At 33.9% G+C, this 12602-nt stretch overlaps 1 protein-coding gene across 5 annotated transcripts in view; it reads left to right on the top strand.

Annotated features, from left to right (window-relative positions):
- The window catches only part of ROCK2 (Rho associated coiled-coil containing protein kinase 2), a 104031-nt gene that overhangs the window by 67453 nt on the left and 23976 nt on the right, over window positions 1–12602 (top strand). For 2 of the 5 annotated variants that reach the window (XM_015621456.3, XM_033513067.1), the window contains exons 7-22: window positions 538–676; window positions 2359–2450; window positions 3252–3411; window positions 3989–4052; window positions 4213–4224; window positions 5438–5503; window positions 5805–5884; window positions 6277–6325; window positions 7045–7180; window positions 7309–7400; window positions 7653–7899; window positions 8206–8312; window positions 8978–9137; window positions 9843–10003; window positions 10401–10585; window positions 11767–11836. In XM_015621456.3, coding sequence (XP_015476942.1) covers window positions 538–676; window positions 2359–2450; window positions 3252–3411; window positions 3989–4052; window positions 4213–4224; window positions 5438–5503; window positions 5805–5884; window positions 6277–6325; window positions 7045–7180; window positions 7309–7400; window positions 7653–7899; window positions 8206–8312; window positions 8978–9137; window positions 9843–10003; window positions 10401–10585; window positions 11767–11836 — 1820 coding nt within the window. The remainder of the gene's footprint in view (window positions 1–537; window positions 677–2358; window positions 2451–3251; window positions 3412–3988; window positions 4053–4212; window positions 4225–5437; window positions 5504–5804; window positions 5885–6276; window positions 6326–7044; window positions 7181–7308; window positions 7401–7652; window positions 7900–8205; window positions 8313–8977; window positions 9138–9842; window positions 10004–10400; window positions 10586–11766; window positions 11837–12602) is intronic. The other 3 variants (XM_015621453.3, XM_015621454.3, XM_015621455.3) reach the window with 3 other exon arrangements.

The raw sequence follows: 12602 nt of genomic DNA, 5'->3' as shown, positions 1-12602 counted from the left end.
CAGTCAACAAGATTTATTAATATGGGTTTAACAGTGTGGTAACACACTGGGAAGGCTACTGCTCAGAGCTGACATGCCTTAAGGAGGATAGACTTGTGTGCCTCTGACATGGTCTTCAGAGAGCTTTGGTGGACTCCTTCCAACAAATGTGCATTAGCAAGTCTTTAATGAGTTTTGGTCCATTTTATCCTTGGAGTGTTTAAAGATTGATTCATATGGGTGTCAACCATTATATAAATTAGAAAATATATTGAGAGTCTTAAGGCAGAATAAAAGATATAATTCACCAGGCAAAATTTTGGTAGTGACAGACAGGATGTAAAATGGTGCAGTTTGTAACACAGACATTTTAGGGAAGGAATATTTTTAGTAGTATACATTATTTGTACACTGTATGTCCAATTTTTTTCTTTTTCTTAATAAAATACTCTTCTAGGTAAACTGCTTGTAGACTTTGCATTATCTCTTTTGTTTTATTCAACTCACATAACTTAAACATGATATAAAATCACAGCAAATTTAATATCTTATTTTCAGGTGATACTCCTTTTTATGCAGACTCACTAGTAGGAACATATAGTAAAATTATGGATCATAAGAACTCATTGCATTTCCCAGATGATGTGGAAATCTCAAAGCATGCAAAGAACCTTATCTGTGCCTTTTTAACTGATAGGTAAGTGCACATATTGTTCTGGCACTGTTTTTTTATTTTAGATGGTATTGGCTGTATTTATTTTGGATGATACATTGTAAAAATTAATTCCTTCTCCTACTTCTCCTGATCTCTGTTCAAATCTATTCTGTCAAACCTCCTGTTCTCTAGTTTTTCTTTTGAGGTGTTTTTTCCAGGTATTGTATTTTATTTCTATGAGCAGTTCTGACAGCTCTTGTTAAAAACACAGTTTGTGCTGGACAAATCCTTCCAATAGCAGTGACAAATCTGTAAGGCTGAAAGTAATTCATAACCTCCAAGGCAGGGAAAAAATTGTTTTGCTCAATGTCTGTGTGGGTGTTACATAAAAAAAGTGGAAGCAAATACTTTCCTGAAAGTGAGCATGTATTTACTGAATTTGTTTAAGGTCTCTTAAAGTGTTTGATTTATTTTTTTTTTTTATTTGCTTTGTTGCATTAATTGGTAAATATAGGTAACAAACCTGCAAGATTATTCCTAGAAGTTTCCCGTAATGGAACTAAGCCACTTATTGAAATTAAGCTGTGTAAGCTTGTTCTTGACCTGAACACTTATATTTTGTTTAGTTTCAGAAAGCAGAGATAATCTTTAATTTAACTGATTTTGAAGAACAACAGTGTAGGTCCACAGTTAACTCTGGATAGGTGATGCCTTTTTCTGCTTTCCTGTGTTCACCTGAACTTGGCTGGAGTAGGGCATCCGGCCACTATAGAAGGAGGAGTTAGGAAAACAAAATGCCTTATAATGGGTTTTGCATTCAAAGAGAGATTGTTTGCTCTACTGAGCAAGCCTGTGGTTGGTCAGGAAGGATGTGCTTTATTTAACAGCATTTTTCACCCTTAGTAGCTGAAGGGTAGAGAGAAAATATGATTAGAATTTAATAGTGTAAATGTAGTAAGGTGGACTTCCACTACGTGTGTCCCTCTTCCTGTTTATATTTAACACAGGGCTTGAGCAATTTATTTGAAACAGATGCTGCGTGATCCTGCTGAAGCACTTAAAGAAGGACTAAACATCGACCCTGTGATTTATTGCTTCTTTTCCATGCATTGTTTTTATGTCCTGTTCTTGTACGTAGCTTCGAGAGAGATTCTTCTGTTCAAACTAAAAGTTTCTTGTTGCACTTAAGATTTACTTCGCGGCAAATATCAGCAAGAGACGTGTCAGGGTTAGTTGTGGGGCAGAGGATGGAATTCTTAGAGTATTTATTTTAGTCCAGCTTTGAATAACTGTTCTGTGCAGCAAGTTAGACCTTCCTTCACTTGCGTCTTATGGTCTGTCATGTGGTTTGGCAGACATGAATGTTCTGTGGTTTTATTTCCCCCAAGGGTGTTGAGTTTTTGTTTGTGTTTTTAGTTTTTTCTTAGTTTTTGACTCAGTGCTCTCTTTCTTGCTTTACTCCCCACGTGGCAGACTCCAGATTCTGGACATTTTAGCAGTCACAGGGAGAGTACATACTAAGAATCAGTATATTTTATATAAGAATCTACAGATTAGTGGTTGGTGGTTTTTAAATTTTGTTTTTGCTTGACTATTAGTGTGGTTAACACAGAGAATCTTTACTAAAAATTTCATTGCTGCTTATGATCAAGTTAGAATTTAAATAAATAAAAATAAAAAGCAGCTATTTTTCCTAACGTGACTCTGGATTAATTGCTCTTTAGGGATGTGCGACTTGGGAGAAATGGGGTAGAAGAAATAAAACATCACCCTTTCTTCAGAAGTGATCAGTGGAACTGGGACAACATTCGAGAGAGTAAGTAAATTAGGTTAAAAGTTCTATTTTATTCATTACTTGCAGTAGCAGAAATGAAAAAATCTTTCAGTTGTAAAAATTAAGTACTTCCTATCTATGAAGAATCTTGCTCAAACATTCATATTTATAACTTGTATTATAAAACCTTATATGAGGAAGGGTTAATAAATATGCATTTTTTCTACTGGAATTATCACATCTTTATCCTGTTTCTAATGTAGTCATTTCCATTTTAAACAATGGTATTGGATGTTTCAGAAATTTTAACTAAAAGGAATGCATGTTAGGTTCTGTTTCTCTGGGGTTTTTTTGTTCTTTTGAGGTGAGTTTCTTGTTTTATTTTTCTTTTAATCTTCTGGTAGTTAAGACAGTAGTTTGACAATGGTCTTCTCAGTTTTAGTGCTTTTCATGTAAGGTATTGAGAACCTGATAGCTTTAGGCAAAAAAATCAAAGTATGTCAGTTCTTATAAGCTTGTCATTACTTCTAAAGTTATATATTTACTAAGAATTTTTTAAATGATGATTGTATTTAAAGTTCTATTCTGAAATGTGATTACCTGAGAAAATATGTCTTGCATACTAGATGGTCTATGCATTAGGCAGCAATACAAAAATAAGATTACTCTAGAAAAAATTGTTCACAGTAATATTTCCAGATCTCCTGTCTGGTTGATACATATTTAACTCCAAGTTATTTAAGGACAACTTATAATACAGTATTTTAACACTAGAGAGATTACCAGTATCTAGCAAGTGACTGCATCTTGGTGTGAAATGCATCTTTTTTCCCCTTTTTACAGCTGCTGCTCCTGTTGTTCCTGAGCTTAGCAGTGATATAGATAGCAGTAATTTTGATGACATTGAGGACGACAAGGGAGACGTGGAAACCTTTCCAATCCCCAAAGCCTTTGTGGGAAACCAGCTGCCTTTCATAGGATTCACCTACTACAGAGACAATTTGTATGTGATACTTTAATATGCATTTTTAAAAGCATGCCTGCACATTTTTCTTATATTCTTTTTTTTCAGTCTAAATACATAATTTATTTCTTGCATTATATTAATTTATGTCCACTTGTGAAGATCCAAAATGCAAAGTTTGAGTAAAATAATTTGTTACTCTTTCAATTATTTCAATAACTCTGATTATACAGTGTATCTTTATATGCACAAAAGTATACAATATCTTAAAAATCAGTTAAAGTTCTGATAGATTTCTAATTATTTTTCTAAAATGGCTTTTTACTAGTTATTTTAGAAGAAAGCTTACACAGCATAATAACATTTTAGAATTTATCCTAATAATCAGGAAATAATTGTATTAATTAAAAAATTACAAGCTGCTGTAGTTTTGAAACATTCTGTTAAGGAAAGGTTCAAATCAGAAAGATGCACTAGCACCAAAATAAAATAAGCTTCATTCTGAGAGCAGCGTAGGACAACTTGAGACTTGAGAGAACTTACTAAAATGGCAAGGCTGCCAGAGTTGTTAAAAACTTGAGTAAGAGCTGGAGGGATTTGTTTTTGTTTTTGACAGGTTGCTAAGTGACTCCTCTCAGTCTTGTAGAGAGAACGAATCTGTGCAATCTAGTAAAAATGAGGTTAGTGCCTTTTTTGTTAGTAATAATGGGATGATTATCTAATTTTGTTAAGTCTGTTAAGAAAAGAAACAGTCTAAAATAAGTGTTAAAGAAGTTTTGTGGGGGGCTTTTTGTCTTTTAATGATCCTGAGTAAAAAAAAATGGTATTTTCTCTTTACAGGACAACAAGGAGGTAAGTATAGTATCTGAATTATGAAAGGAATAGAAAAAATTCCAACATAATTTTATGTGGGTGTGAAGTATCTTAAATGTTTATTCACCAAATTGTTAGCAGTAAATCAGTTGTATTTTGAAACAGTTGTACTCAAGTGTTAAGGTGCTATAGTATAAAGATAAATGAATACAGATTTTTCTCAAATTCTTTTTGCATCCAGAATTTGTTTGGAAAGCCAATGCGTGAAGCTCTGTTTCTCACAGACAGCAGTAGTCCTGTGAAGGTCCCACACTTGCATTAATGATTCATGACTGGTTTATTCAGGATTTGAAAAAGTAAATTGTCATCTGCAGGGATAAGGGAATGTTTATATCATACTCAGTTGGAGTATATGGAGCATGTTTATCCAGCTTTTGAAGACTGACAAATGAATTTAAATTTGCATGACAGGAAAAGTGATGGTATTTTCATATACTTACTTACTCATATTACTTAAACATTTGTATTATCTGAGTGTATATAATATATTGTTAACATTCCTTAAAACTTACAATTCTTTTTCAAACTTTAAAAAATACATTAAGGAAATGCATTATGTATTGATCAGATAAATTTAAATGCAGATGTTTATTAGACTTCCTTCCTGTCATTGATGAATTGATGAATAGTTTAAACTTCAGCTTTTAAATAGAAATGTACTGCTGTTTGAAATACATATGGTCACATTCATGATGTTTGCTTTATGTTGTGTTAGTACATGCAGATGGTAAAATTTTGCATTTCACTTTTGACAACTTATTTTATTTGTATTTTCTCAAGCAGCAAATCTCTGGTTTTGATGTCCTTTTCAGTGTTCCAGTTGTGGAAATCTTCTAATTGTAACAATAATAAATGTTTTGGAAAACCACATTTTACATTTTGTGTTTGGAGGGTAGAGGAGGAAGAGGAAGGGAGGAAAATAAATACATTTGAAAGCCTGAAGTAATGAGATAAATCCAAAATTTATTATTTAAAATTTATTTCATGACTATTTGGGTACTGGAGTCACAATTATTTTTTTAAAATATTTGAGTAAGCAAATCAAAGCATTTTCAAAGTATTCATTAGCTCCTAAGGTGCAAGACTTAAGAAATTCTTCTTTATGTGAGGTCACTGAACATGTGTTCATATTATCTGAATATTGTCCAATTTGGTCATGTACACCCCTTTTCTATTTTTTCATTTCATTTAGAAAATGCTATCCAAAAACATCTGCTCCAGTGGAAAGTCTCTGGCTACAGAGCACAGCAAAGGGCCGGTAACAATGTTTTTTGCCCATATAAATTTAATGACTCACAATCTGTGGCACATAATTCTGCAACAGTTCAATTCAATTCAGCATGCAGCAAATTTTGTTGCTATAAATTCATATATTTAAAATCATCAGAATTAATACCTTGTAAAGATTTAACATTTTAGTGATGGTTTTAAAATAATATACTGGAAGATTGAATTAATTTTCCTCACTTTCCCTTATTTTGTTATTTAATTGAATTCCATTTGTTTTCTGTGAAAGCATTTTAATATGTGGGCCATGCTTTTTTTGACATTTTACACAGTTTCAGAAAAAATTAAGCAAGCTAGAAGAACAGCTCAGTAATGAATTACAAGCCAAAGATGAACTAGAACAGAAGTACAGGTGAGAATGTTTGAACATATTTGGTGTGTTTATAAGGATATTTTATTAGACCTTTTGTTTTTGAATGCTTAAAAGCATTTTAATCCAGTTTGGGGATTCCCAACCCTGCAAGCAGACCTTACTGTAAGTTGCTGGCTTAATTCTTGCTACTCCTGTGACTAGTGGTTTTTTTGGGATTTGTTGAGGTTTTTTTTTGCTTTAACTCCCTATAAGAATCTCACTGTTTAGTGATTTCAGCAGTCCTTGAAGTTTTATATTATTGCTTAAAATAGAATATCCTGCATAAAATTAATGAGACAAAAACACCTTACATAAAATTACTGAAACACATCAAAACATTCTTATTTCTGTGTTATCAGCAGGGTTTTAAATGATTTTTCAATTTTGTTCAGGTCTACAAGTGTTCGCTTAGAGAAGATAGCGAAAGAGCTCGAAGAAGAGGTAAGGCCATAGATTTCTCACTGAATTAGAGCTTTAACATTTGTGCATGGATTTTCTTCCCTCAATAACAGCAAATTGCTTTTGAGTAGCTGTATATTTTATAACAAATAACACCAGCTGATTTCTTGGTATTCACAAGCATAAATTGTTGTCATTGCTAAAATATTTTCATTATGATTTCTGTACCATAACTGCACATTTCTTTCCAGAGCTAGTTTTTTACCATATTTTTAAGTTGGCAGACAGCATGACACAAATATCCCGTACAGATTTTAAAAACTGAAGGTATGAGAGTAGTATTTCCAGAGGAGAAAGGCCATGCTTTTGTTTGATGTTAGTAATGGGACCCTGTTTCTTGCCCAGCTTTGCACCTTACTGCTTCTACAAATCTGGATGTGGCTGTGTACAACTTAATGTATAGTTCATGCAGGTGCACGTCAAGACTGTACCTTTACATGTCACTCTGCTCCCAGAGTGACTGCTTAGGCAGGTCCACCAGGTTTGTCAAACCCAGATGATCAAACAGTATTTAAATTGCAAAGCTCCTGGCCACAGACATGCTGGGCTGGGTTTGACCACGTGTTCTGGTACGTTGTATTTACAGCAGGACTGGCTTCCTCCATTACAGACGAAACTGAGTGCATGAGCTGTGTTTTTATCGTATAAGAATACTACTCCTGTGTGTGTAATTAGCAGTGTATTTTTTTAAATATATCCAGATAACTTCAAGGAAGAATGTAGAGTCTGCAGTCAGGCAGTTAGAGAGAGAGAAAGCTCTTCTTCAGCATAAGAATACAGAATACCAGAGGAAAGCAGAACATGAAGCAGATAAGAAACGCAATTTGGAAAATGAGGGTATGTTGAACCATGCTTAAAGGTTCCATTTTGATGTGGGTTTTTAATTCTTGAAATAAATTAATTATAGTTCCAACTGAAGCATTTTCATGGCAGTGATTAACAATGTTGAATTGTTTTTGTTGCAGTTAACAGTTTGAAAGACCAACTTGAAGATTTAAAAAAGAGGAATCAAAACTCTCAAATATCCAATGAAAAAATCAATCAACTACAAAGACAAGTATGCCAACTTTATATACACGTATTTTAAAATAATCACTGTACTGATTACAGTACAGATTTTGGTAACAGTGGGGGAATTTGAAATGTGTAATTGGATTTTAAAAGCTGTTTTTTCTCTAGGTTTTGGTGTTCAAAAGTAATCTTAAAATATACTCCTTGTTTCTTTAATCCATAAAATTTAGTATTCTGTAGTAGAAATAGTGGGGTTTATATTTTAATTATTTCTGAAGTATGTTTTTATCACTCTTAGTTGGATGAAGCCAATTCTTTGCTGCGGTCCGAGTCTGATACTGCAGCCAGGTTAAGGAAGAACCAGACAGAAAGCACAAAGCAAATCCAGCAGCTGGAAATTAATAACAGAGAGCTACAAGATAAGAACTGCCTGCTAGAGAATGCAAAACTCAAACTGGAGAAGGAGTATCTCAATCTTCAGTCAGCTCTAGAATCAGAAAGGAGAGATCGAAGTCATGGATCAGAGATTATCAGTGATTTACAAGGTATTTCTGCAAATCTTCTGAAGTTAAGATTGCTTCTTGTTTCTAGTTTGGGTGGTGTTGAGTTTCAGACTGTGACTGGATAACTGTGCTGTTTTATAATATGTTACATAATTGTGAATAGCATTTTAGAAAAAATGTGTGGTAACATCTATAAAACATTATTGATAACTTGTGGAATCACCCCAAAGGAGGCATTCTTAATAGTCAGAATTAGAAACGGTTATATTTCAAAAATCTCAAAATAGATAAAATACAGTCTTGTTTTCACACACTGACCAACCTCATTGATATTTTGGTAATTTTTAGGTCGAATATCTAGCCTCGAAGAAGAAGTAAAAAATGGAAAGAGCGCATTAGCTAAACTGGAAATGGAGAAGAGACAACTGCAGGAAAAGCTCACAGATTTAGAAAAGGTAACAGCACTGCTAAATAAACATCATTGTTACATTCTTAAGGAATTTTTGATTTGTACTTTTATTACTTGAGACATTGCAACCAAACCTATACAAAAAATAAGCCTTGTTTTCAGATTTTTTTTTTTAAATAATTTTTTTCCAGTTTGATAAATGGGAGAAAAAAGACATAATTTCCCAAAAAATCATGATACATTTTACTTCTGAAGTACTTAAGTACCCAATTATGTACTCCGGTGTGTACCTTAACAGTAGAGTAGTTACATTTCATTTCATGTGGGGAGTATTTTTACACTCTCATTGTTGACAAAAATAAAAGAGCTTCTGCTAATAGGATTTTTTTAACAAATATGTTATTGAAACAAAAGGCTTGAAAAATTTCTTCAATAAATTTAATCTTTGAGCTGCTCTTACTACAGAGTGTTGGTTGTTAAGGCAGTAATTCTGTAATAGTTTGCAACTGGGGATGTCACTGTAAATTTTTAGAGCGTTTTGGCATTCACAAAAAAAACATTTATGGAAATGAGCTCTCAGTTAGTTCCTTAGCATGAGCTCTCTCTTCTGCTCCAAGCATCCTTTCATGCAGCATGTTACTGTTGTTCAACATTCTGCCACTAACCTGATGTATTTAATGTTTTATTTCAATGTTATTTTTTATTTAACAGGAAAAGAGCAACATGGAAATAGATATGACATATAAATTTAAAGTTATGCAGCAGAACCTTGAACAAGAAGAAGCTGAACATAAAGCCACAAAAGCACGATTAGCAGACAAAAATAAAATCTATGAGTCGATAGAGGAAGCAAAATCTGAAGCCATGAAAGGTATATTTGTATAAATATATATATATATATAGTATATCTATTTGGCATCACAGTTGGACTTAGGTGTGAATTATACAAAGTAGATAGTAGAATTTTTCACTGTGCATATTCTGGTACATCTCATTACAACTGAAGTATCTTGAAGAGAAGGATAATTACCAAAAAAATCCAGAAGATGGCTCTTACTTTTCAATTAAATGGCTTATGTTTATTTCAGTTAATGAAAAAGCTACCTACAGATCCTGTCCTTCCAATTGCAGAGCATTCACAAAAATTTTGGGGTTACAGATCTTCAAAAGAAGCAAAAATGATTCAGTAATAATGGCTGAGTCACTTGGCATATCAGGTTCCCAAATAGCTTCAACTCTTTGATTTTATATTATCACAGATCACAGTAGATTTAAATGTTTTATTTTTTAAATTCCACCCGTTTTCTTAATCTCAGAGGTGTTGCAGATAAACTGGAAGTTATCTAGAAGCTCAAAAGTAGGAAATAGCTCTGTCAGAAATGCTTGAAAAAGCATCCTCTGGGTGTGTATCTACTGTGAAAATTTTAATTAATCACTTTTAAGTAGTCTTTCTCTTCAGTTTTAAAGGGAGAAACATGTGGCTTATTGTTAGTACAGGGTAGGCATCCTCTTCCCTTTGGCCTCCAAAATCTCCTGTTTTACACTTCACTGATGTCTTACATCTTTTACTTCACAGAAATGGAAAAGAAACTTTTGGAAGAGAGAGCTCTAAAGCAGAAAGTAGAAAATCGGCTGTTGGAAGCTGAGAAGCAGCGCTCCATGTTGGACTGTGATCTCAAACAATCGCAACAGAAAATAAATGAGCTCCTTCGGCAAAAGGATATACTGAGTGAAGATGTAAGGAACACTGACAGAAGGAGTCTTGACTCAAACTTTGTTTTCAGTGTCCTAGTAGTTTTCCTGTTATAGCTGTATTTAGAAATAGTAGTGAATGAAAATTGCAACAAAGTTTTTCTTCTCTGCCTTTGAAACTTTAAAAAGTCTACTTCGTGGAATGTGGTGTCATTTGTCTGAAATATTTCAGCATTATTCGTGTTAAAAGGTTTGTCCTCTACAGTGGAAAATGCTGTGAGATTGACATGGAAAAGCTAGGTAATTTAATGTGTGCTAATGCCTTTATTCAGGAAGCAGCTTTGAGTTACCAAAAGATGTAAAGGAAGTCAATTAGAGACTATTTAAATGTTGTTTTCCTGTGTAGATCTGTAAAATTTACAGGTTTCTGCTTCTTTTTCAGGTAAAAAACTTGACATTAAAAATAGAGCAAGAAACACAAAAGCGCTGTCTCACTCAAAATGACCTCAAGATGCAAACACAGCAGGTCAACACCTTGAAAATGTCGGAGAAGCAGTTAAAACAGGAGAATAACCACCTTCAGGAAATCAAATTAAGTCTGGAAAAACAAAACAATGAACTCCGCAAGTATGCAAGTTGTTCTATATGTTTTAGTCATGTTACTGATTTTGAAATATTTTTGGAACAAAAGTTGGGAGTAAAATTAATTTTAAATAATTGCTGCAAAGAATATGCTATTCTACAGTGCAAAACTTAATTGTTCTTTAAAATAATTTACTTTAATTGACTAAGTGACTCTAATTGAGACTTGCCCTAGTAATTCAGCAATGTATAGGTTTGTATTAAAAGATGTTTGTTATTCTGAAAATTTTAGAAAACACAGCTTAAATATAAGTCTGAAAACTTCAGAGAAACACTTAATTAACTGAAGGTCTAGGTACTTTTTTTAATGATGTAGGACTTCAATGAAGAGGAAAGTTACTGGAATTATTAGTCTAGGGGAGCTTATCAAAGTTGGAAATTAATACTGCTACAGAGCTACGAAGCATAACCATTTGGAAATATCTAGTAGTACAGATCTTTAAACACATCGGTAGGACCTTTAGATAGGAGTCTAGATAGGAGCTCTTCAAGGTCTTACAAGCAGAAGCAGTATTTGCACCTGATAGTAAGGAAAGAAACTTTTTTTTTTTTTAATATAAAGAACTTTCTTGTGAATAAAAAGACCAGATTACCATTAGTATCAGATGAATCTCAATCCTAGCTCCTTTTTGACTTTGTCTCCCTGTGCTTTGCTTTTCTGTCAGCAAGATGTATTTAGTCATGTAGAAGGTAGCCATAATGTGGAACACTGACAGAAGTACTTTCTGCTACATTTCTGTTGTTAAGGAGATGACTGTTGTTTAAATAACAGATGAATTCAAGAAAATATGCATGTCAAGGAATACAGACATTCACAGACTGTGAACTAGCAAACAAGAGACCCAAAACAGCCAGTCAGATCAGTGACATTTTACATGGAAATAAGATTCTGTTGGTGCTGTTTACTTTATCAGTGTTTCTTACTGGTTAAACTTTGTGACACTGTTGTAGTTAGTGTGTTAGCAGTATTAAACTGACTTATTACTGCAGTATTCTCAGCTGTACAAGTGAAAAAGAGAGCTGGTACCCAGAGGAAGCTTCAGGTTTAATAGCTGATGATACTCAGGTCAAGAAATTGGTGGAGATCTCAAGGGTGTGAATGCTGTCTTTTCTGTTTACTGTTTTGGAATATCTTCATATCTCTAAATCATTTTTTTCCTTTCTAGGGAACGTCAAGATGCAGATGGACAAATGAAAGAGCTTCAAGACCAGCTCGAAGCTGAACAATATTTCTCAGTATGTCTTATGCTGCTTTAATTTAATATTAATCTGTTTACTGAGTATGTTAGCTTTTCTTCTTCCCCCTGAGCCATCAGATGTTTCACATCTCTAACCCAAAGCTACTTGTTTTTCTTGTGGCTGTCTCCAGTGTTGTCTGCTGCCTTGATCTTGATCACTGGGCAGCACAAAAAGCTCATGTTGAGAAATGTCCCAGCTTTGTAGGGAAATTCAGAGGGAGGAGTCAGGCAGCTCATTTTCCCACCCTGTGAATAATCTCTGCATGTTTCAAGCCTTTGGCATTCAGCATCTCTTCCATGCTGTCTGGTAGAGAAGAGCTGTATTCTCACATGATGTGACAAAACATGTGCATCTACGGCTCAGAAGGAAATTTTGCATTACGACCAAACTTGGTAGTGTCTGTTGGGAGTTTTTCATTTATTGTTGTGTGGTGAACCGGAATAAATACTTAAAAATAATCACTGGCATGTGGAGGTTATTTTTTATTAACAGTGCACAGCCAGTTGCACTGCAGGAGATGCCAAAAGGTTTGTTTCAGTATTAACGGAAAATTAAGATTTCCTTGTGGAATTAGGTCTGTGAGGAGAAGGCCTACCTAGAGTTTTATAGATGGAAATGTCATACACATTATAGGAAAGAAAGGGAGAATTGAGGTCAGTTGACTGCTGTAGATGGGCCAGAGAGAGACAATCTGTCCTGAAATCCCTGCAGTAAGTACACTTAGAGTTGTCTGTCACTTGACTTGTAGTCAGTCATTTTCATT

Source organism: Parus major, chromosome 3 (assembly GCF_001522545.3).
Source record: "Parus major isolate Abel chromosome 3, Parus_major1.1, whole genome shotgun sequence".
Lineage (NCBI taxonomy): Eukaryota > Metazoa > Chordata > Aves > Passeriformes > Paridae > Parus > Parus major.
This window is presented reverse-complemented; position numbering and strand designations above follow the sequence as displayed.